This window comes from Antrostomus carolinensis, unplaced genomic scaffold (assembly GCF_000700745.2).
Source record: "Antrostomus carolinensis isolate BGI_N321 unplaced genomic scaffold, ASM70074v2 scaffold10243, whole genome shotgun sequence".
NCBI lineage: Eukaryota > Metazoa > Chordata > Aves > Caprimulgiformes > Caprimulgidae > Antrostomus > Antrostomus carolinensis.
Genome location: NW_010307277.1, coordinates 44,924 through 68,612, shown reverse-complemented (window position 1 = coordinate 68,612; position 23,689 = coordinate 44,924). Strand labels below are relative to the sequence as shown.

Here is a 23,689-nt window from a genome sequence, read left to right as displayed (position 1 = left end):
CATAAATGCAGAATCACTTTTATGTAGCAATGTTGTTTAATTGTGATACTATCCCTGACAGGGAAAAAAACTACACGGTACCTTTCCTTCCAAATTTCAGACTTGTAAAGGAATTATTAGTTAGATGTGGTAACGTTCTTCCTACATGAAGATGAAAAACTTAAAAAACCTCTTTAGAGTAAACCTGCTTCCACCTGCTTCTAGAAGTTGTCCTTCAGTAGAAAGGGTATCATTATTCCTCAGAGGTGCAGCAATTTGACTGTCAGAAGTGAGCAAACAAGCTGTAGCAGTCTCTTAAAATATTTCACATTCCTCTGTAGCTAGTTAAGCAAAGACTAAAGTAGGCTCAAAAATACCTTATGTTAATTTAAATAAGCTTTTGTCATTAAATTTCAGCCTTTTACCTTTTAAAAGATTGTTTGATATATACTTTGCTTTGAATTAAACCTTGAAATAAGTATTACACACGGAAAACAGAATATTGAAATCTGGAGTCCTACAAAGACAACAGTGAAAGTGGCCAAGCCTGCTGGTATCATGCAGACCTCCAAAAGATTAATGAGATCAGGATTTAAAAAACAAACAAACAAACAAACAAACAACCCCAACACAACAAAAAAATACAAACAAACAAACAAAACTTGGAAAACACATCATGTCTCAAATGGAAATGCTATCTCTGTATTACAATATATAATTTTTTCTGGTCAATAGTATGCCTCCAGTTTCAGAGAAGTAATGATAAAATAGCCTGAAGCCAGGTATCCCAAAATTTCTTCACTTTACCATAATACTGTAGATCTTTTATAATTAACTTCGTTCCCGCAGCTGGAATTCTATAATAGAAAGAAAGTAGGTGCTCTGAAATACTTTCATGTTCTTATATAACAGAAATTGGTAGGAAACAATCAGTCCAGATTCAAAAGTTGTTCGTTTTTTTTTCTCTCCAGTTTAAATATGCTGAGCATCTGATGTTTACCCTAAAAGCTGCCCACATTCTCTTTCATCAGTGGGCCTCTTCTTGTGGACCAGATGGCCTCTCAGGCTTCGAGAAATATCTGCACTCCCAAAGAAAAAACAATGAAGAATTTGGCTGCATTTGCTTCACTGTCCATCACAGTCTGCAGGCCAGCTCTAGTCAGAACATTCTTCCTCTACCTCTTTTATCTTGCAAACTTCAACTTCAGATTGCAAAGAGGACTGAGGAATGCAGCTAAATGTTCGAATGCTGTGTGGATCAACTGGTGGCACCAGTGTAAGCGACTCTACACTTAGTGCATCTGTATTGTCATGTGTTATTAATGATATTGTGGGCTGCTGTGCAGGAATCAGGCTAGGAGACAGGTTTGTTGTTTCTATGTCATTGTTTTTTACAGCGTTCTTGCTAGACTTTGAGACAGCTGAAAGAGTTTCATCAGTCATCATTGTCTGACCAGAAATGGTCATCTGAGGCTGCTCTGGAGCTGAAGCATCATCTAATAAAAGAAAACACCAAGAATCAATCAATATTCAACTTAGTATGTACATTAAGCCTAACAGTATATTATTATTTATGAATATTTAAGAGTAATCAGGTGGAAAATGCAGTTCTATGAAGCACTATGCTTACACATCCACTTTTTAGTAATTAAAAATAAAACAAAATAATATGAAGGCTTAACATAAAATGCCAGTAGGAATCTATTCAAATTAGGAACCAGAAGATTTTACACATTTAGTATTAGAATATGCAGCAATATCAGAAATATTCCTAGAGAGGAAATTGAGGGGAAGAATAAGAAAGCCTCTCCCATATTTAGTATAGACTAAAATGAATAGCCATCCCATACTAGGAATCTCTTTAGAAATTAAAAGCAAACAAGCAAAACCAAACCCCAAACCCCTGTTTAACTAGTTTTCCCAAGAGGTGCCTTGTTTCTTACAAAAATTTGGGGAAGTCATTCTCTTGTTTCATTCTCCAGATTCACATTTAAGTGACACCTCAACCACAGAAAGCAGAACTACTGAAGAACACAAAGGAGAATAATGTGCTTATTGTAACTGAAAGGTGCTGCAAAATAGGTCTATTTTTATACATACTTGTGTTATACGATTTTTTGTGCTCCTAAGCATGGAGCATACAACACAGATAAAACTGGGAATAAGCATCACATACTACAGAAAACTGATACGCTACTACATCTTCTCACACAATGAAAAAAACACAACATTACCAGCTACTTGTACTGTCCTTTCTCCCCTTAAAATCCTAGCTAACTATGAAGTGAACTGCTCATTTGTCTTGGATGGATAGTGAATGGAGGGAATGAGGCTGTACAGCCTTATATGAGCAAGTATGCCCAGAAAAGTCAGGGTTTTTCTTTTTTTCAGACTAGAGTAATAGATGCCATTAAAGTAACCGGTATCCAGCTTCAAGACAGACCAGTTTTAGAGCTCTTGTAAGTAACAGCATGTGTTCAAGTGTACAGGCATCTGCAGAAAAGTCTACAAGGCCATGTAGTGAATACAGAAGCTAAGAAACAGGTTCTCTTTTTAATACACAGAGACCTTAAAAATATTTCAATTATGATTGCAATTAATCCTGTAAAAGAACAGAAAACATGAACATAGGCAAAAAAACCCAAAGAAAAAAAAACAAAGCGGAGAATGGAATGGATATCAGGAAAGTATCAGTGGGATAACAGCAAGATTACTGGGTTTTTTACCTTTCTGTGTATTCTCACTTCAGAAAATCACTTAATTTTACTTTTTGCTCAATCGGTGGCTAAAGCTTCTTTCTTTAATAAAACTAAAATGTATAGATTGTCCTTTTAAATAAAAGGGACATCACTGGTTATCTTTTAACAATAAGGACAGACTCAAAGTAACTGTAGATTCACCTTTTTAGCTGTCAAGAAGCTTTAGTGAGAATGTAGTGATTGATAACAGAGGAAATGATGCAACAGAAAATGAACTGCTAAAAACATTTAAATAATGCTTCATTTCTCTGAATTCCAAGATAAATACTAACATTTAAGTATGCACAAAACAGCCTCTTTGCAGCGATTTTACATTCTGAATTTACAAAACTTTAAAGAATATCAAATGTTCTTTACCAAGATTATTTTTAATCTTAATTATAGTATGAATATTCACCAAAATTCAGGATTCCGAAACCCGAGACATTGTGGTAAATGAAGTATTATCAATTAATGGTATTCTGCTCAGGAATGTTATATACAGCACATTTCAATTGCAGTTCTGCAATTTCACTTCTGATTCTGCAGTTCATTTCTTAAATCATTCCTCCCCTTCTCCCAACAAAATATTAACATATTATCTCAATACTTTAATTTACTGAAATCATGACAGACTTTTTTTGTTATGCTGTATTGCCCCCAAAACCTTCTGTGTAGAATCTAAACTAATGCTAAAGTGACCTTCTTCTTAATGCCACAAAGAAAAAGAAAATATTTGAAAAAGGTCTGCGTTAAAAAAAAAAAAAAAAAAATTATCTGGAGTCAGGTCCAAATTTTCTATCCAAAAGTCTGGAAAAAACATTAAGAAAAAATACTGAAAAATTAAGACTTCTATGCTTCCCTCCCACTTTTATTTACTATAGATAGAAGTAAGTCTCTCTCCTCTACTTTCAATATTTCATTAGTTACTGTCAGACCTCCACTTCTGTTACTGTATGTTACTGTATTTAAGAGTAGCAGTGACAAATTTCTGTAACCCAGCACGGCATTACTGCTAAAATGACTAGGTATTCACAAACTGCCACCAGCTCCTGCAGGGGCAGAAAGCAAATACCAGTACACAAAGGGGTAGGGGAGGGAGAATTTTTAACAGTGTCTACAATTGTCACTACGATTTTACACTGTATTATCCCTTCTGGTCTAACATTTAACTAAAAATCTTACTCTTCAGTCACAGACATGAACTGTGGCTATGGTACTTACATCTTCGTGACCAAGCTCTCAAACCCATAGGCCACTTGAGGTGTATAATTAGCTTGAAACTGCAACTGTAAGCTTGTGCTAGGTGATTTTTTAAGCACGATCATCTCCTGTATCTTTTGGATACAAAGATAGAGGAAAACAATCCTAGACTAGAGATGAAGAAAACTAAATCGAATATAGAATACAGAAATCCAGTGTCTTGGAATGAAAATCTGGTATATAAGAGGCATTACAATGAAAAATGAGACCACTGTTTTCATGTAAAAAGTTTTAACATATAACACCTTCCAGTTAATTGAATATATGGCTTCAGGACAACAACAACTAATGAGAAAATCTTTGAGGCTCAAAATTTAAAAGCTTTTTGAAGTCATACTCAATTCAGAGAAGGATCCAAGGAGATGAATATATATTTATGTGTGATCTGAATTCCTAAAGTCTCTGAAACTGGAATAAATAATTGGTAAAAAGATACACCCTAGCTGGGGAAAAAAAAAAAAAAAAAAAAAGCTCAAGAAGGGATTATTACAAGAATGTCTCTAAAATCCAGACAGGCACCAAGCTCTTGATTCAAAAGAGTTTCAAGGCACTCAGTATGTTTTAGAGATTAAGTTCTCTACCTATTATCGGGAACTTCCTATATTGCACATAAAAATAGTCTGGCTTCCTAAAAACAAACAAACAAAAAAATCCAGATTCCTAACACTTAGTTCCAGTTTGACTTTTGGATAGAAAGAGCAAAAATAATTGTCATTTTAACCTGAATAAAATCAGCAGTCACTAAGATATACCCTACTCTTAAATATCAAAAAGTTATCATCTAATATGGCAAAAGAGCATTTCTATTTACCTCTCCCTAACCCCCATGTATTTAAGCGAGAGTGTTCTAGCAACATATATAAGCCAGATCTGCAACAAAACCAGGGAGAGTGAAGTCAGTTTCTTAAAACAGTTCTGATGTTAACATTTAGTTATAACAAACACCCCCCACATATCCCCAAATTTAAGTATCAAACAAGGTTTGACAACAGGGTGTCATTTTGTAAGTTTTTTGGAATTATTAGCTCTCTCTGGTTGCTGAGGCTTCAGCAACTTCAGGTATTTTGCAGTAGTTCTATAATGCTACAAAGATTATCATTACAGCAAAAAAAATCCCAACCAAATCACTCAACTTCTGTTATATTAACTTATGTTAAGGATGATTGTTAGTGAAAGATAGAAAAGAATAGGAAAAGGAAAGCATATAGTCTACAGATAAGTTTCGTAAGCTATATAGTAATGTACTGTGAAAGGACAACAAAAATATAAATAACAGAACATTAAATGAAAAGATGCAAAGTAAATCTATAAAGATGAAAAAGGGTGTTTTTATAATATTAAGAGAGTAAAACATCTTCAAGCCATGATAGTAAAGAAAAAAAATTAGTTAGATACAAGTTAAAACAGGTTATATAAAATAAGAAGGTAGTCTGAAGCTTATTTTCATCTTTTTTTTTGCACCTGCTTCCCCTCCTTACCTCCTCAGGCAATTAAACAGTTCATAAAGCCATCTGCCTGGGTTTGATGATCACAGGAATACTAAGCTTGTGCTATCACAGCCAAGGACAGTCTTATGCTGAATGCTTGTCCATTTTACCCAAGTCATAAATAGATTTCTTGCTGCTAGCCAAGTACTTGCATTACTGTCCATTCAGAAGCCTGTGCTCAATAAATCCACTACAGCCATTGCCGCCCCTGTGCAAATGAAGACATAGCTGCTTTGAAGCTGGAGGCTTGATAGCAGAATTTTGATCTTTGGCAAGACAGCCAAGAAACATGGGAGAAACTGCAGATAAGGCTTTCAGAAACAGCTAATTATTGCTTCACAATTCTCCCCCCAAAAAACAGTAGAGACAAATATTTATGATGCTCTTTTCAGTTTCCTACCTCACTGTCACTGCTGCCAGCATGGAAACCAAATATGTTCTATTAACTGTTATGGGCTTTTGAAAGCTTATGGAGGAACCTGCCTGAATTGATATTGCGCGAGTTTCTGTTGCAGCTGCTGCTTGAAGACCTAAACCCAGTGTCCACCGTGACTGTCAGCCTCCGACAGACTAAACACCCGCCGACGTCCTTTCCTGCCAGACCTTACTAGAGGAAAACACAGCGATATATCATATGAAGGCTTTAACAATGAAACAAGGAAGGGAAACTGGAATGAAGACAAAGGATAAATGTTAGAGTAGCAACAAGAATAAGTGACAAGGACACATCCATAACTGCTGGTATCTCTAATACAATTTGACACCACATCAAGAATCTTCTAAGTCTGGGAAATACTTCTGAAGCTGGAAGTATTAATTGTTTAGAAATAAGTAAGTTTAACTGAACTTAATTTTTTGCTTACCTATCTGGAAATGTTCAGTTTGGGCTATGTCTGGCAATACCAACAGCACTTAAACTGAGGAGGGATTGTCAGGCATCTATCTGCATTACAATCTACTCACATGATTTAGAAATCTTGAGAGAATCTATTTATCACAAATTGTGGTGACACAGAATTATTCTGATTTCCACTGGCCATAAATTATAACAGGTGCTCTACTGTGCAGGTGACAAAACTTCATATCATCCAGACCTACTATTCTATGATATGAAACTGAAATACTAGATTTGGTTTATAATAAAGCCAAACACAGTGTTTTAAAAGATAGCAGCAGTTCAGATGATGATGCTTAGTTCATAGAAAGTTTCTAGAAAATAAACTTTCTAGAAACAAAAGTACTTCCTCACCTAGTTAGAAAATTACTAGCATCATAGAATACAAGAGATCAAACCATATTTACATCACTGGTTATAGAGGGAAGAGACAGGGGTGGTTTCAGTAAGATGGCAGGCACCGCTCTTAGAGGCTCTCCATGCTTGATTAATCATCCTCTCTTTGGAATATAGAAATTTTATTTTACAGACTGGAATCCAATGTATTCTCTGCAAGGGACAGCTCCTTGTACTTATTTTGTACCTTTTACCATCCACAGCTGCCAGAAGCTTGAAATACAGCATAAGTGGCATAGAAGATCAATGTCTTCTGAAATCCTCAATATCCATTGCTCCAATGTAAACATTTTCTTAAGTATTGAAGCCAATTGCATTTTAGAGCTTAAGACAGCTTAAAAAGTTATAAAATACAGTATAAATGACATTACATACAGATAATTCTGGAAGACTGCTAACTTACTGTAAGAGAGCTTCTTTATCTTAGTCCTTGGCATATATAAAAATAAGCAGTTTAAAGAAGTGCACGGTTCCATCAAGTGTAGCCAAGAAGAAACTGGATTCTAAGCTCAGAAGCTTTATGATTAAAATCTGTCTAGCAAGAGAACATTTTTATCTTATGCACAGCAACACTTCAAACAGACATGTTAACCTAAAAAAAATGTTTTTAAAAATCATGTAAATACAAAGAAAAAAACCCAATCTGCAGAACCTGATACTGCTTTTTCTGTCCTGCCAGGGATTCTGCTTTCTTTATGTGATGACTTCTGCTTTTTTCAGTTTTAAGGAATGGAGATCTTGCAAAGGGCTAAGCTTAATTCCCAAATACTGCAAACGAGGGAACTGCTAGGCTTTAAAATATCTGTGCCATGAAATATTGTGACAATCATTAGGTAGGACAGCTGATAAACTCAGGAATCATAAGAGTTTCTTTTACTCACGACAAAGCAATTAATGCAACTACTGTGCTCTTACAATGACTGAAACATGCACAGCAGTCATAATTTTATCTAAGTTTACTTAACTTCCCTCCTCACATTAAGATATTGGGTGATTGTTTGATGTAGGTAATAGTGATAGCAAGTAAAGTATTTTTACAAAACACTACATTAAAATAATTTTTTTCCATGATACATTTTTGAAAGCTCCTTTACTGTTTAACTGTTAATATATACTCTATCTTGTAATACTGTTTTCTCTCAACAATTATGCATTTTGTCTTTATTTTGTTCTCATCTATCACTGTTTTATGTAAAAGTCACTATGTACATTCCAAATCTTATTTCCTGAAACAAGTCTGTGAAGATTACAAGAACCATCTCAAGTACATCAAACTAAACAGTTTAAATCTGTTAACAGAGAGTAGCTTAGGACACTATAATCACAAGTTTACAGTGATTAGAAACAGCTGTCATGTTTAAGATGTTGCTCTTAAGGAAGGTAGTTGACACAGTTTCCTTGAAGTCCACATACACATCTCCCCTTTATCTTGTCTGGCCTTCTTAACTGACGTTCCTGAGGAACCCAACATGTTCTTCATGGTCAACTACCTGGGCAGTTGCCAGAACAAACAGGGGAGCAGGGAAGGAGGGAGGGACAGAGAGCTTGTATGCATGAGTGTGTTTAAAATGGAATGGGAAATGAGAAGGGAGATTCAAACGTGACAGATGGTGGCAGCGTTCAAGTGCTACCTTGGGGCACTGGTAACTGCTTGCTGTTCATCAGCTACTAGTTACTTCCTCCTTGACGGAGCCACTTTACATTATGCAAGCCTCCTTTTCTGCTTCACAGCAGAGCAAGGCAGCTTAGTTTCAATTGTCCTCAATAGGTTAAGGGAAAAATCATGTTGTTTTACACCGAAGTGGGTAAATATCAACAGTTGTTTCCATAACTCAGTTCCATGATCAGTAAGACCTGATATAACAGTGTTCAACACACTACTACTTATTTCAGCATTGTACTTCTGTTCATGCAGAAGCCTATGGAACAGCTATCTGGACATATCAATCAGATAATCTCCTTCATGGTCATGCTCCTGGCAACAGTTTCCAGTATACATCACAATTGCATATAAATACTATAAAAGGGAGAACATTCATGAGAACATTGATTACAAACTTTCAGTAAACAGGTCAAATCAGTTAATGCAGAAACATTGTTCCCAGGAATAGACAATAGTATTGATCTGACGCTAAAGATTAGCAAAAAGCATCAACAAAGCTCCCTGGTTGGAGAAAACTGTCCCCACGGCCTGACCCTCCAAAGACCCAGCTCCAGGGATTTCAGAATCCTCTCTAGTCTATACTCTAAGGACCTTGAGACAATGTCAGCCACTCAGCTATAACTACACAAAACATTACTTGTTCATTATTGGCTGTATCTACATTAGCAGGTTCATTCAGACCAACAGAGCAGCTTTGAAAAGTTATGCACACTTACTGCTTTAGTCTGATTTTAGGAACAGTTTCTGTGCATTAATGAGATTTTTGAACAAGAAAATCAAACTATAAGATATGCTGCAACTATGCACCAAATACACTTCAAATATTAATAGCAACATACGTCTGAACTACTAATTCAGACAATCACATACATGGCAGGGATGCTTAGTCCTAAAGGTCAGAATAGATATAGTACACAGCAAAATCCCTAAACCACATGCAGATTAGATGCACGCACCTCAGTACCAACTGTTCATTGTTCATTGCACCAGATTACCTGCTCTTGCACATACAATCACTGTCTTCCTCTTTGTTTCTGCTCTCTGAGTAGAGTTAGCAGAACAAAATCCAGCAGTTGAGCTCAAGTCATCCCTGCAGCAGGTCAATGAAAGCTGCTGACTTGGGACTGAAGTAGCTGATGTACATTCTCACGTTCTTTTCCACTGACTTTGCTGCTCATAACAGTAGGGCACAGATTGTATCCTCAGGACTAGATTTGCTAAAGCATCTATACCAGTGCACCTAGACCCTGTGCAAAAAACCAAAACTCACCCAAAGATTGTGTGACACATGCCATTTTTGAACATGCTTTATTATTAAGCCACAATGAAGGTCATAGTAGGTGTGGACAGTTCATGCAACCTTACTATTAAAGTGCAGACTGGAACTGGGCATTTGAAAAACCCTTTCCTCTGTTTGGCTTCCCCTCCCACCCCCCCCTTCTGTGTATGCATGTGTGTGTTGTGGGGTTTTGTTTTCCTGTTTTGGTTTTTTTTTGGCTTTTTTTGGGGGGAAAGGAAAGAGTTTGTTTTGGGGTTTTTTGGTTGTTTTTATTTCTTTTCTTTTTTTTTTTTTTTTAAACCAATGAGCAGCATCTTGTCATAAGGTTTTTTAATTTGCAGGAAAAATAAAAGGATTTTATGTTCTACAAACGCCAACATACTGTGCAAGTAGATTTCAATTTTGTTAACTACAGGCTATGACTATTCTACCTTTTTATGCTAGATGAGGAATTATGCACTCTGGATCTGCTCAGTTTTTCACAGAAGTCAGATTTTGTTACTCGGTTTGAAACGCAGTATAGTCTTGCTCGATATTTCTGTGAACTAGCACGTTGCTTACACCAAAAAAAAAAAAAAAAATAGATTTTTAAATTTTCATTTCCTTTACCACAGTTTTCTCTTTGTCATTATTGCCAAGAACTTGTAGTTGCATTTCACTTCCTGATCACAGAGGACTCGAATACAGCAAAGGACACTGCAGACGAGCATTTTTACACTGCTAAGGAGAAACATGTAGTCAAACAAGTGTTTTCTTGTAGCGCCAATCCATATGGAGACTTTTGACTTCTCTGTGTAATCACCACATTATCTAGGCCATCAAGAGACTGGATAACAGTAATCACTTACCAACAGAGAAAACTAAACTAAGTCTTTCCAATGTTTGGAACAGATTGCATATAGAAAAATATTCCAAATTTCATTCTGGAATTACACATATTGCAGGAATATTTTGAGTATATGTTACAGTAACAGATGCTTTTTAATCTACAGTCTGGGTGCTAGAATGCTTTACACATCATTCATAAACTTCATAAGCAGTCTTTGCTTATCCTTTCCAGCAATATTTCTTGCAAGGATAGTCACTTTGGACATATAATGTACGTTGATCTCCTGACACTGTTCAGTGAAACCTACAAAACAGCAAATGCCTAACAAGACTGCATCATTTCCTGTAGGACTGCAAAAAAATTTACATTTACATGAGGCTTCCAAATCAATGCAAAATGGTATGTCTTAAAAGGGGGAATCAGAACATTTCAAAGAGTGATCAACATTGGAAATAATGTTAAAGTGAGGGGACTGTTTGAAAAGGCCTTGAGAATCAAGTTACCTCTATTGTTGTATAACTAAAATGAGGTAGAGTAGGTCGGTTCTATCATGAAAGCATTTCAGTGCGCACCCTTCAGGATTTACTTCCTGTTGCCTCCAGCTTGAGGCTTTACCTCACACATAATTTGTGCTCAGAACTAACAGAATTATCAGATTGTCTACAAATACTACACAAAAAAGGAGGAATGAAGGCATTCTAACACAACAAGTCCCAGTATAAACATACCCAACACAAACACATGGCAGCTACATTAGTGAAAGTTATACTGTCAGCCTATTTATATGGCAGCTTCTTCTGCATCAATGAAACAACCTCCTCAAATGTGGTGGTGTTCAGACAGAAGAATGTTATTGCAAAGGCTTGACAATATTAGTATCCTAAATAACTATTTTCAAATATTTAATATTTGTCCCATTATTACAAATTAACATGAGTATCAGATAAACACACAAAAGCAAACATCACCCAGTTCAAAAAAGATGCTTTCTGTGGAGATCAACTTATCCACTATGGTGAAAAGTTAACAGTTTACATTAAATACATGCAAAGCAATACTTCAGTTTAAAAAAAAGAAAAAAAAAAACAAAGCAAAAACCCACAACATTTTAAATTGTCTGTGCTAGGAGACAAGTCAGACAAGCAGGACATTATTTCGCCAGTACTTAAAATCACTGCTGGAAGATGCCAAGTTATTAGAGTTCCAGAAAGCTGAAGAGATCATTAAAATTTGCACCACAATTTACTTAACTGGTTTAGTTGAATGATCAAGTGATCTAAAAACCTAAGGTCATACTGTTTTTAATCCAACAATATAGTAACTTAATTTTACCACTCTACATCCCTTAGTGCTTAGGCTGAAAATGATTATTTAATACCTGATGGGCTCTGTGCAGCAGGAGTGGATGTAGAGCTTGCAGTCACTGAATCACAGCGCCCTGTACTGCCACTGCCACTGGAAGGTGATGGTGATGAGAGTGGTGATGGATTGTGCTGATTTATACACTGGGCTACAGCAAAGCCTGCAAAACAGGACAATGATTACATAAGTTAATAATTAGCTTGAAAAAGTTAACCTACATGAATAAACTGAGAAAGGGTAAGGGCAAATATTGCATCAAAGTGGTGCTAATTTTGTGTAGTGACCCAGAGGATGCGCCCTTCTCCCACCTTCATCTTGGAAGCCTGAAAATCTGAATGCATCTCCCTGAAAACACATTACAAATGCTGATCAATGAACGAGAAAGTAGAGGTTAAGGGATTCAAAACATTTTAAAACTAAGAGCTTGTACAGTCAAAACTCTTCAGTTTTTTATATATTCAATAAATTAATGGGTCATAAACCTTAACATGATAAGGAAAACGGTTAAGTCAAAAGTGAACAAAAAAACTCTCTGATAGAAGGCCTGCGCTATGTTTTTTTTATTGCAGAGATAACAACTTCAGAAAATTTTAATCAATCAAATCCAATGCTGGATTTCATCCACCTTCTCAAGTCAAACTTTTTTCAGTCTGAAGACTGGAAAGGTCTATACAGTGTCTGAGAGCACTTAAAGTAAGTCTTCTTCTGGCCTTCAGTCTAATATTTCCTCAAATTCTTTACACTGTAGCTCTGATTTTTCAGCTGAATTTTTTAATAGTTCTGCTGTTACAGAAGTCATTGATTTGATCTTGAACCACACTGGTATTACAAAAATGCAAAAGAACTAATACCTTAAAGGTCTTGCATCTACCAGCATTGTGGCATTCTACCATCTGAGTGCTATGGAATTACCTGATATAATTTACAACATGCTCTGTCAGAAAAGTTCAAGAACTGCTCTTCCCACCCAAGTCCAGTGAAGACAACTACCACCGCGTCGTTCATACGTCCTTGATCTCTTACTTTCTTTAGAAGATTACACCCTTCTTGTGGTTCTCAGCAACTCTCCTCACAACAACATGCCTATAGCAATTCCTTGAGTTTATCAGTAAGGCTTTCCTTTGGCAGACAGTCCTCCTAGTACTTGGAAGCTTTCAGTCATCTCTTCAGGTTTAGATAGCAAGCAGCTTTTCAGAAGTTGAAGTACTTCTTAGAACAAAAGAAGTACCTTCAGTATGAGCTGTACATCAGGTCATGTACGTAACTCTGCTGCTTCTGCAGCCCTCCTCACTCTCCCATGGGAAAGTATTAATGACAAAGTTTACTTTTTATTGGCAGTCCTCTGAATTATTGAAAGTAGCCATGATGTGCACTATGCAACACCTAACAATATCCTACTTGTTGCCTTCACTGCATAGTGAACATCGAATAGGAAAGTACATGACAATCAGGTATGAGAGAGGGCAAATGCACCACACAATTCTTTACTCTTTCATATGGGGAATTTCCCATGGCACTGGATGGACGATTCACTCATTATAGAGAATCTCCTACATGGGGAATTTGCTGGTGTCGTGCAGCACAGTCAATCAAAACCCAATTTAAATGGGTTTGTTACAAGAAGCATATGAAAGCTTTAAAACACAGACATGACAAGTCAGGAAAATGCTGTTAGCAGCAACACATACTGACAGGTTGTGTTGCAAGGGAAAAAAAAAAACCCAAAACAGAAGATACGAAGAAAGGAAGACACAGAAAAAAGCTAGCAAACATCAGTCCTGTTAATTACCTCACTGAATCTGCTCTCCCACCTCTTACCCTCTATCTCCAATGCTTTTTACTCAAGAACTAAACTTAAAACCACTTGCAGAAACACAATGCTATCTGAACTGCTGTAATGGTTGCATCATAGTTTTAGATGGGTGAATGCCATTTTTACCAAGCTTTTATCTTATTTTAAGTTAGTATTCGTTACGTCCAAGATTAACACCACTTAAAAGAATTAAATAACCACCATGGCAGGAGACATCTATTTTACTTAAAAACAAAATTGTTTGGTAAGCAATTAATTATTCCATAAATGTAAATAAATCCATGAATTTTATTTCAGAAACCAAACTGATTGATCTCCTACAATCATTTAGACAAGTTAAACTGAGGTTACACACAGTGACGCCTGATAGTCTGCAAAAAGTTAACCACAAACTAAACTACCTCAAACATGAAAGACTTCTATAGCACTCAGGGCCACTGATACATGTAGATTTTGATATAGTAAACGTGCATTAGGTTTCTCTTACATACTTCATATTTTGAAACACCAGCTAGGATGGGAAGCAAGGAATAATCAATGGACTTGTGACCACAGAAGTAAGGCAAAGCCATCTGTTAAAGTGAATGAACCTTGGTTTTGGAACAGTTACTAAAGCCATTGGTATAGAAGTGCTTGCATCAATATATTTTGTTTCCTTTACAGTGCTAGAAAAAGTTGTACCCATCCAAGGCATGCTATATCCATAAAACGTTTGCCCTTCAAGGGAGAAGAAATCTCCCATCCTCACTAAAATAGTGGAAACAGTCGAAAAAGTAAACAAGGTCTACTGTGACTATCATAGGAAAAGCTGGCTTGATTCAGCAAGACTGCCTGCCTCAGGGTTCTTACTAATGTCCTTACACCGAAGCATTTGCTTGCAAATGATCTTAACATATTTTCTCTCCCACTACAACTGCAGAGGAAGGATTTTAAGTGTGCTACAGGAAGGTAATTTAGACGTGAAGGAAAGGTAAGTCTAAATCATTCAAACGCTGTAACTGGGAAACTACTGACAAAAACCAAATATTCTAACCAGGAAACTCCTTCAAGAAAGATCTGCAAAGAAAAGGTGAGCAGAATTACTCATGGCTACAGGGAGTAAAATAACACTCAAAAGGTTCTAGAGTTGCCTTTGTTACTGCTTTATGACTCTCAAGTTGTGATAGAGGTTAGTTACAAATACAAATATTTCCTTTCCAGTAGTCATGATTCTGCTACAACATAACTTTCTATTTAAGACTCAGTAAGGTATTACTGTAAAGATGTACCTTCCCAGTTCCTCCAACATAATCACTATGTTTCATAATGCTGAGTTTCTTTCATAAAATTCCTATCAACATTTATCCTTTTTCCATGTTTTACATAACAGCAGCAAAATTTCATGCCAAAATGCCATGATCAAATTTCATACCAAAGCCTGAAATAGCTTCTTCGCTTTTCTTTAAAGGAACTTTTTAATGCAAATCTTTCTCCTGAATTGGAGAAAAACTTCCTACTGTCTTACAAATGATTTCATGTGAAAGATGGCCTGAACTATAAGATCTCCGAAGAAATCTGAAGGTGAGGAGAAGGGGAAGGGGTGGCGGTGGCAGAAAACAGGACAAGCAAGACAAAAAAAAAAGGAAAAAAAGAAAAAAAAAAAGGCATGAGAAGTAGAAATAAAGCCTTGGCCAAGAAAACAGAAAGTGTTTTCTTATTGTAAACCATATTGGCATTACCTCAATGTCTTTTTTTTGCATTCCTATTCTATTTTTCTAAGTATAGTTATCTCATAAAAATCTGTCATGTGTTTCCACATGTATTTTCCTCAGTAAAATCACGGCAATGCTGAACTTGAGCTTTTTTGCAAGTATCTATAAAAAAAACCTTACATGTCTGAAAAATATTTCTTTCACTAGTTATTTTGCATCTTTGCAAAGTGCTATTCTGCCTCAGAAAACTCGATGCATTTTTTTTAAATTTCAACTTGTAGAGATTGTTTACATTTAAGAAACCCTGTTACAACCTCATAAAATTGAAGAATTGTTTTAATGCAAAAATAGTTCTTGCTGCCAAGAAAAAACACATACAAAACAAATCTGTCACTTGGAGCTCTGTTGCCAGTAGTTACTGCAACTTCAACCCACATTAAAAAATGGATTAACTGACATTTTTAGTCTCCACATTTGCTATGCAATGCCAATAGATAATGACTGGTAGCTTTATTCACAGTTGTTCTCATCAATTTAGTATACTTAGACTAGTTTCAAGTCCAGTGACCAGGGGACTTAATTCTTTGCCACTGCTAATACTCTTTATGCCTTGCCAACACATCCTCGTTATGAGCGATACTTTCTTGAGACAGCATTTATTTCATCTGTCCTTTAAGGCAAAAAGGAACAAAGGAACTCTAATATTAAAGTATGACACAATTTCTTCCATCAACCAGAGAAGTCCTTTCTACAAGTTGAAAGAAATTAGAATAGTTACTATAGTTCAACTGGCATGGAGACAGCTAAAGCACATGTTAGCTCTAAAACACAAGACTCGAGAATTCTCAGTCTCAGAATACACTATTTTGAAGTACTGTTTTTTTACTGAAAATAATCCTTGTAAACAGTAAACTCCCCAAACGGTAGCAGTCAATGACTGGTTTCAAACTTGTTTCTTATCTATTAAAAAAAAAAAAAAATCTAACTAGCAGTCCTGCATATTTAACTCTCTTTCAATTGTATCCTTCATTTCTCATACACAAGCAGTAATTCCTATTACATATATCAAGTTAATTGTATCTTGTGTCATCTTAGTGCTGTCAAGCTACCTTGGTTATGCACTTCTGCTTGAATATCTCTGCACAGAAATCATGTAGTTCTACATCATTCTGATGATGACAGTAAGATTATTATCTAGTTCACACGCCAAAATTCTGATGAACAGGCAACATAAATATGTATAAAAAAGGCAGCAGAGTTTGGTCTTTAAAAGCAGCAGCCATAACTAAATATCAAACTTGGAATGGTTCAAAGAATATTAATTAGAAAAAACAAATAGATGATAAACTGATTTAACAGTTGTCCTCCATTATTCCTGCATAGAACAAAGGAATAAAAAAATACTTTAAATATACTTATAGACTATAAAAGCAACTGTATTTGAGAATTATGGCACATGGGACACTTCAGCCATCTTACACTGGAAGTAACTTTGTACTGCTTAAGTAAACTATCCCAGCCTGATGCTCCTACAGTAGCTGTGGTTGATGATGAACATGAAAAGGCTGATCCGAGTTGCAGAGTACAGTTCCAAAATAACTTATATATGACATTCAAATGTGCTGAACAATCTAACTTCATAAAATCGGTAACAAGAGGTGATGCTCATCAGCTATGAATGTCAAGCCTCTCATCAGTACTTTGATCAAAAGGATCTGTTTTCTTACTGTAGAAGGCAGCAATTAAATTGCAAAAGGTTACACACATTTCAAGAATGCAATCATATTATTAATCAAAAAAACCCCTATTATTTTATGTCTACCTGTGGTGACCTGTTAAAGAAGGGCACATTGTTCAGATTTATTTGAAGAAAATTTATTTTTAGTTTTATTCACTCTAAAAGCATATTATACACTGTAATAAACAATCTCAAACACTGCTTAAACAATTCTTGAGCTTTGTTTAAAGTTTTCCTATTCCTGAGAAGGGATGCAAACTTTATACATAATCCTCACCTACATTTCCTTTTTCATTTAAAGGGTTACAGAGCTATGAAAGACCATTTTTTTCCCCTTTGGATTTTAAAATTAAGGTGGCTATACTTTGTTTGCAGTGGCTAATAATAACAAGAAGTTTTTTTGCAACTTTCTCTCCTAAAATCTTATTATTATCATCATCATCATATACTAAGCTATCAACAATGGAGAACATAGTAAGAGATCTATTGATTCATTTTGCTTTCAAAAATAAATTTTCTCAGTAGAAAAGTGACCACATTTGTTAAAATATTTAAATGTATATTTTGCAGGAAATCATTATGATTTCCCTTAGGACACACTGAGCATATAAATCTCAGTATACAGCTGGTATTTGAGACTAATATTTGAGTTTGCTTGGAGAGGAAGTGATTATTTATTTACTTTCAACATAAGACCTATGTTCACAGGACACCTATCAAATCTGCTTGTTTCTTGGAAAACAATGTAATTCCTTATTTACATAGAGAGCGCTTTAAAAGCATCAGATGAATACATATCTAATATATAAGATGACAAACAGTCCAGCCAACTAAACTACCCCTAAAAAGCTCTAACATTCTGGCAAAGGCCATAAACCTAAAATAGACCCTGAAGTATATTCATGGTCATGACTTCATGATGATAAAACCGATAAAGTGAAGGATTTTGCTTCAGCTCTTTGATAAGAATTGCCCAGTTTATGAGGCCAGCCATCTAGGATGATTACATCATCTCACTGCATTTGCAGAACCTGTACTTTTTATAAAGAGTATTAACAGGGATGTTCTGAAGCACAGTCTGTTAAACTCTTGTCACCTTTCACCCGTCTTGCACAAAATCTGTTTTTCTATTGCATTACAATAGAAACTGAACCAGACCAGACTGAAATCAGTGTTCTTGAAAATTCTAAATTCGTCGAGAAGAGCTTCAAAATACTTTTTCCTCTTGGGTTCACATGTGTATGCAGTGGAAGTCTACATTTTCTAGAATTCAAAGTAAGTATGTGGTTGTTTAAAGAAACTACCATGTTGCACCACCCTGATTATCTCCCCCTCTCCTCCCCCCAAAAAAAGAATTAGTAGATGAAGTCACTTGTTATTAACATAAGCACACTCTTCTTAAAGAAGGTTTGATTCTGAAACAGTAACACTGGCATCTTTTCAACCACACCTTTTCCATGGAAGTCACGTCAAATGAGGAAATACATTCCCATCACAGAACATACAATTGTCTTCTGAAAAACCTGACCAGCAATATAAATGCTTTTATGATTTCTGTTCCCCAGACTCAGGCAAGCAGTAGAACATCTGCTTTCTAAACTGGGCATTTAAATTTTGAATCACCAAATCACATTTAAAGAGAAATGCTGAGTTTTGTGAAATGATTGGCAGCTAATAGTAATAAGATTGCATCTTTTTTGTATAATACAGCAAAATTAAGTACTTTCAAGCAGTACAAGATTCATCTTTAAAATGACTCAATCCAAAAGAAGAAAGGTTCACCATCTGGGAAAAAAAAAACTCTGCAGAGAAGTCAACTTGTAAAACAGACAATAAGGAGACACTGATTTAGAATCATTCCTTTAATCTCAGTTCCAAGCTAATGTTTTAGGAGTAGCTGTGGCCCTCTTCTGTCTTGCTAGCTCTAAGGTAAATGAAGCAGAGAACAGTACTCCAGCTATTTTGACAAACTGGCAAGAAAATTATCATTATCAAATTAAAGGAGGAACCATGTACAACTGATAGAGGTGTTGTATAAATACTAAGTATGTGAAACATGATTTAAACTAACTCAATTTGTAAAGGAAGGCAAAGTATTAAGACACTTCCAGTGTATTTGGAGAAACTGCCATAGATGCACTTCCTCATCCTGGAGTTGTGTATTCAGAAACCTATCACAGTAAACTCTTCATTGCTTATACAAGTTACAGTTCAGCTTTTGCAGATAGAAATCACAAAGCAAAAATTGCTTGATAATGAATGCTAATCTTACCTGGAACTTTGTCAACAGATGCAAAAACAGAACGTTGCACTGTAGGATCACTGCTACCACGTCGTGACTGATCATAGAATCTAAATGGAAGGTGCTGGGCTGTAGCTGCAGAGCTGTGTCCAAAACCCATAACAACTTCAGTTGACGGCTGAACAGGAAGATCCAGGAGAGCTATGTTTAATCACAATTGATAATTTTTGTTACTCAAAAAAACATAAAAGGAAGAGTAGGTGAAAATAAAATTGATAGTTTACTCAGGATCTTAAGACTAAACCAGATTGTTTAACATAACTTGCCTGCATTTACCTCTTAATTATGGTTACAAGAAAAGAAGGAAGACAGCATTTTTGTGAATCTTTTCCACTACTGCTGTCCTCACCATATTCACACAGAAGGAAGCCTCAGAATACAGTGGAGGAGGAAAAAGGATTGCAGTAAGCTCATTGCAATAAACAAGCCATAGGAGTTACTTAAAACTTTAAACAAGCTTTAAACTTTTTAACATGAGGCAAGCCCCAGAAGTATGATATATCTATTTTGTAAACTCAAAGCACAAACCTCTTTTTAGTTAGCTTCCTACAGAACCAAAAGACACTAAAATAATCTTAAACCATCTATAATCAGAACAATTCTCTGGCCAACTCAGTAATTTTAATACCAGCTATGATTTTGGTCTTCACAACTCTGATTACTTCATTATTGCTCTTGGACAATCCAAGTAACTGAGATAAGCTGGTGTACTTTTTCATTTGCCCACCTATTTTCCTTCCTGTATTTCAGTTTCTTTTTCTAGACTCGCCAATTCATTCAGTTTACTGCGAAGCTTCAATTTATTCTTCACTCACTTAACATTCAAGTAATATTTTAATCACTCTTTGCTATTTACTCAGATCAGCTCTTTTCTTCCTCTCTTCAAATGCATTTCCTCCAAACACAGAAATCTAGCTGCTGATAGTCCACTTAACAATCTGGATTGCTCATCATCACCACATCCAAGCATTAAGCATTATTATTAACACCATCAGGACATCATCCAACTCAGGATTCAGACAAGCTGAGCTCCAACCTAGTCATAAGGCAGTAGAACATCTGCTTTCTAAGCAGGGCATTTGAATTTTGAATCACAGAATCATATTTAAAGAGAAATGCTCAGTTTTGTGAAATGATTGGCAGCTAGTGTTTAAAAAAGATAGGAGTCTTTTTTCATCCTTCCTTTGATGCGTCTACCATTAAATACGAAAACATATATTTTACTCCAATAAATTCTATTGCTTGGAAACTAGACCCTGGTTTAGTTTTCTGTGGCACACCACTTAGATTTTTCTAACAAATCCCTATGTTACAGAGCAACTTGCTATGACATACAAGTCTTGTTTCTCAGAATAACTTAAAAACAACCATTCACCTGCTATTCTCTGCATTTTCATACGGCGAGCCTGGATTCGGCCTTTTGCAAGACGTTGTTTTGCAATAATGCAGCGAATGTGATCAGAAAAAATAAACGTAGCTTGAAGGATAGGGAAGGGCTTAGAATGAGGACTTGAGGCAGGCTTATGAATTATTATGTTCAGAGCTCTGCTGTCATCCTCTACTCCCGTCACCTGCATATCCTAAAAAGAAACAGAAGGCTATTAGCTGATGAAAATACCATTTTTTAAACTACAGATAAAATATCAACATTGAAAGAAAATCCTATGAATGCTCCACTAAAGCTCCTAAAAAACAGTTTCCATGTTTTGTTTTGTTTTTTAAAGACTGTTCAAGATATACAACCTTGGATTTAGTTCTCCAGAAATTGGTAATTGTAGAGATTAAGTCATTTTAAAATTCCATTAAGTAATTTGAACATAGCGAATTTTCAGGAAATACAAACAGTGTTGGCTAAGGCAAGAAAGAGATATAAATGAGAGAAACTTCTTAAAGCTTTTGAAACCAAATAGATAAGCACAGATAATTTTGAAGTTACAACCTGTCACCTTCCCTATCCACGTGGAGAATTCTAGGAGAGTTCATTACCATGTCACTTAAGTACTTGGGACTCAATCATGTTGTATATGATTTCAGTATTCAGATGAACGAAGCCCAATATATATTGGGGAAGTCGCTTCATTTTCAAGTGTGCCTCTAGTTAGCTATGTAAATTTCTTCAGAAAACCATAAATAGTTTAAAAGGCAGGAACTAGAAAAAAGACTAGTAATAGAAGAAACAAGTAAGCATGGTCCAGAGCTTAAATATATAAGTTAATATTGGTATTACTATTTATCCAACATAAACCTAGATTTATGTTTTCAGCTGAGAAAAAGTAACCACCCAGATTAAAACTTCTCTTACCTGCAAAAGGCCTGCAAACTTAACTACTCCCCATCCAAGTCTGGCAACATCTGGCTCAACCAAACTCATCTGGTAAATATCCACAGCCAGGAATCTTTGAACTTGACCCCCATCCTTTGTTATGACTGTACAAGCAATTAGATCACTGTTATCTGAAGGAAGGAAGGAAGGAAGGAAAAAAGTTACATTGCTAATGAAGTTAAGGATTCTGGGTTTTTGTTGTTTCATGTAACATAAAACGTCAAATATAAAAGTGTCATCATCTTTACAACATATGTTGTTGAATAAATGTATCCTCATTTAACCATTGAGTAGTAGTAGAGAAAAGGAGGAAATACAGAACCCTAATGCAATTAAAAGAGGATAATTAATGCTAATCCAGGGTGACTTTAGTGTGAGCTTTCAAAATTTGAGAAAACAAGTTTAATCAATAAATACAACACTACTACTTTTCTGCAACACATACAGATCATGATTCAGTTACATGAGGATTGATTGCTATTACCTTCTCCTATGCCCTAAAAGGCTTAAGAAATCCGTACAGGATTGGCAGGTATTACTGTACGAGCCTACGGGAGATTTACTGCTTTTTAGAGAAGAAGATGAGACACCAGGAGAAAATCATGAGATCTAAAACAGCAATGTATGCTATGTTCAGCCAACAGAATTGTACTCCAATATTACTGTACCAATGACATTCTAATAATCTGAACAATAAAAGATAACAATATATATTAAATGCATCAAAAGCTCTATCTAAATGTTTGATCCAAAAGCGTATCTGTATTTGTATATATTTTACATATACACATCCAGAAGTGGTAAGACAGGTATAGATCTAATATATCCCTCCAGAAGGTACTTTCTGGTACCTAAATTATTCCACCTTTTCGTTTATAACTGGAAAGCTTGAAATTATTATCAATGGAAAACAAGAATAATGCAAGTGTCATTCATGCTGAATCAGCCTGTGAATTTAAGCATAGAACACCCAAAAATATTTTATTGTTTTGAAACACATAATAATATATATATCAGGGAATGAAAAACAGAAGCCTTCTATTAGAAGGATCGTAACCAGGATTTAGCTTCTCTGAAAGAGACTTGGAATTACAGGAGATAACAAAGTGAATATATTTCTACATAAAATGGCAGATGTGATCTCTGAGTGTACACAGTGGGGTAATACTTCTGCTTTACGCTGGTGTATTACAGCAACACTGTGCAGCTGAAGTACACACAGTTTGGAAGAAGCAGCCTGAAATAAACTTGAAAGACCACAACAAAAACTGACATGAAAATTAGAAATACCTTTTTTTTTTTTTTTTTAAGCAAAAAGTTTAAAAAGTCAACTAACTTAAAGAACACTGGGAGACAGGAAGATTATTTTAATACAGATAGGAATTGTACAAACAGATAAGAAATTTAATACCAGGCCAAGTCTAACAGACAAAAGCTACAAATGGCAGTACTTCCATAGTGAAAATAATTGACTGACGAAACTATACAACTGGTAGTCTGTTCCTTCACAGGACAAAGTTTCTAATCAAGAACTAAGGTTTTCCCAGGAATACACTTTGTTTCAAATAGAACTAGCTTCAGGGAAGTTGTACGTAATGCACAGGATATATGAAACAGTGTTTCCCAAGCCATACAAACAGAATAAAACAATAAAATCCCTATTAATACAGCTATTGACAGAAGGAATTAATTCTCAAACAGTTGGTGTGCTGCCACCAGCAGAGATTTGCAAAAAATAGGTCACAACACCAAATAAAGTTGTGAGGTTCTCAAAGACCTAGTTTTGTCCAGTATTTATACAGTTTTTAGGGAAACAGTAAGCAGACTAAAATACTTGGAATTACTGCTGTACAAATTCAACTGCCTGGCTACAAAAACGCAGTACTTAAGGTAAAGAAGTCAAAGGGCAGAAGTTGTTTTCCAGAGCAGAA

The 23,689-nt window shown here is 35.6% G+C and overlaps 1 protein-coding gene across 1 annotated transcript in view; it reads right to left on the bottom strand.

Annotated features, from left to right (window-relative positions):
• Positions 1-1,134: 1,134 nt before the first annotated feature.
• CLEC16A (C-type lectin domain containing 16A) overlaps positions 1,135-23,689 on the bottom strand; it is a 60,951-nt gene continuing 38,396 nt past the window's right edge. Inside the window, 5 exon segments of the mRNA XM_010165376.2 lie at positions 1,135-1,475; positions 11,908-12,051; positions 19,406-19,576; positions 20,811-21,015; positions 21,738-21,889. Coding sequence (XP_010163678.2) covers positions 1,135-1,475; positions 11,908-12,051; positions 19,406-19,576; positions 20,811-21,015; positions 21,738-21,889 — 1,013 coding nt within the window.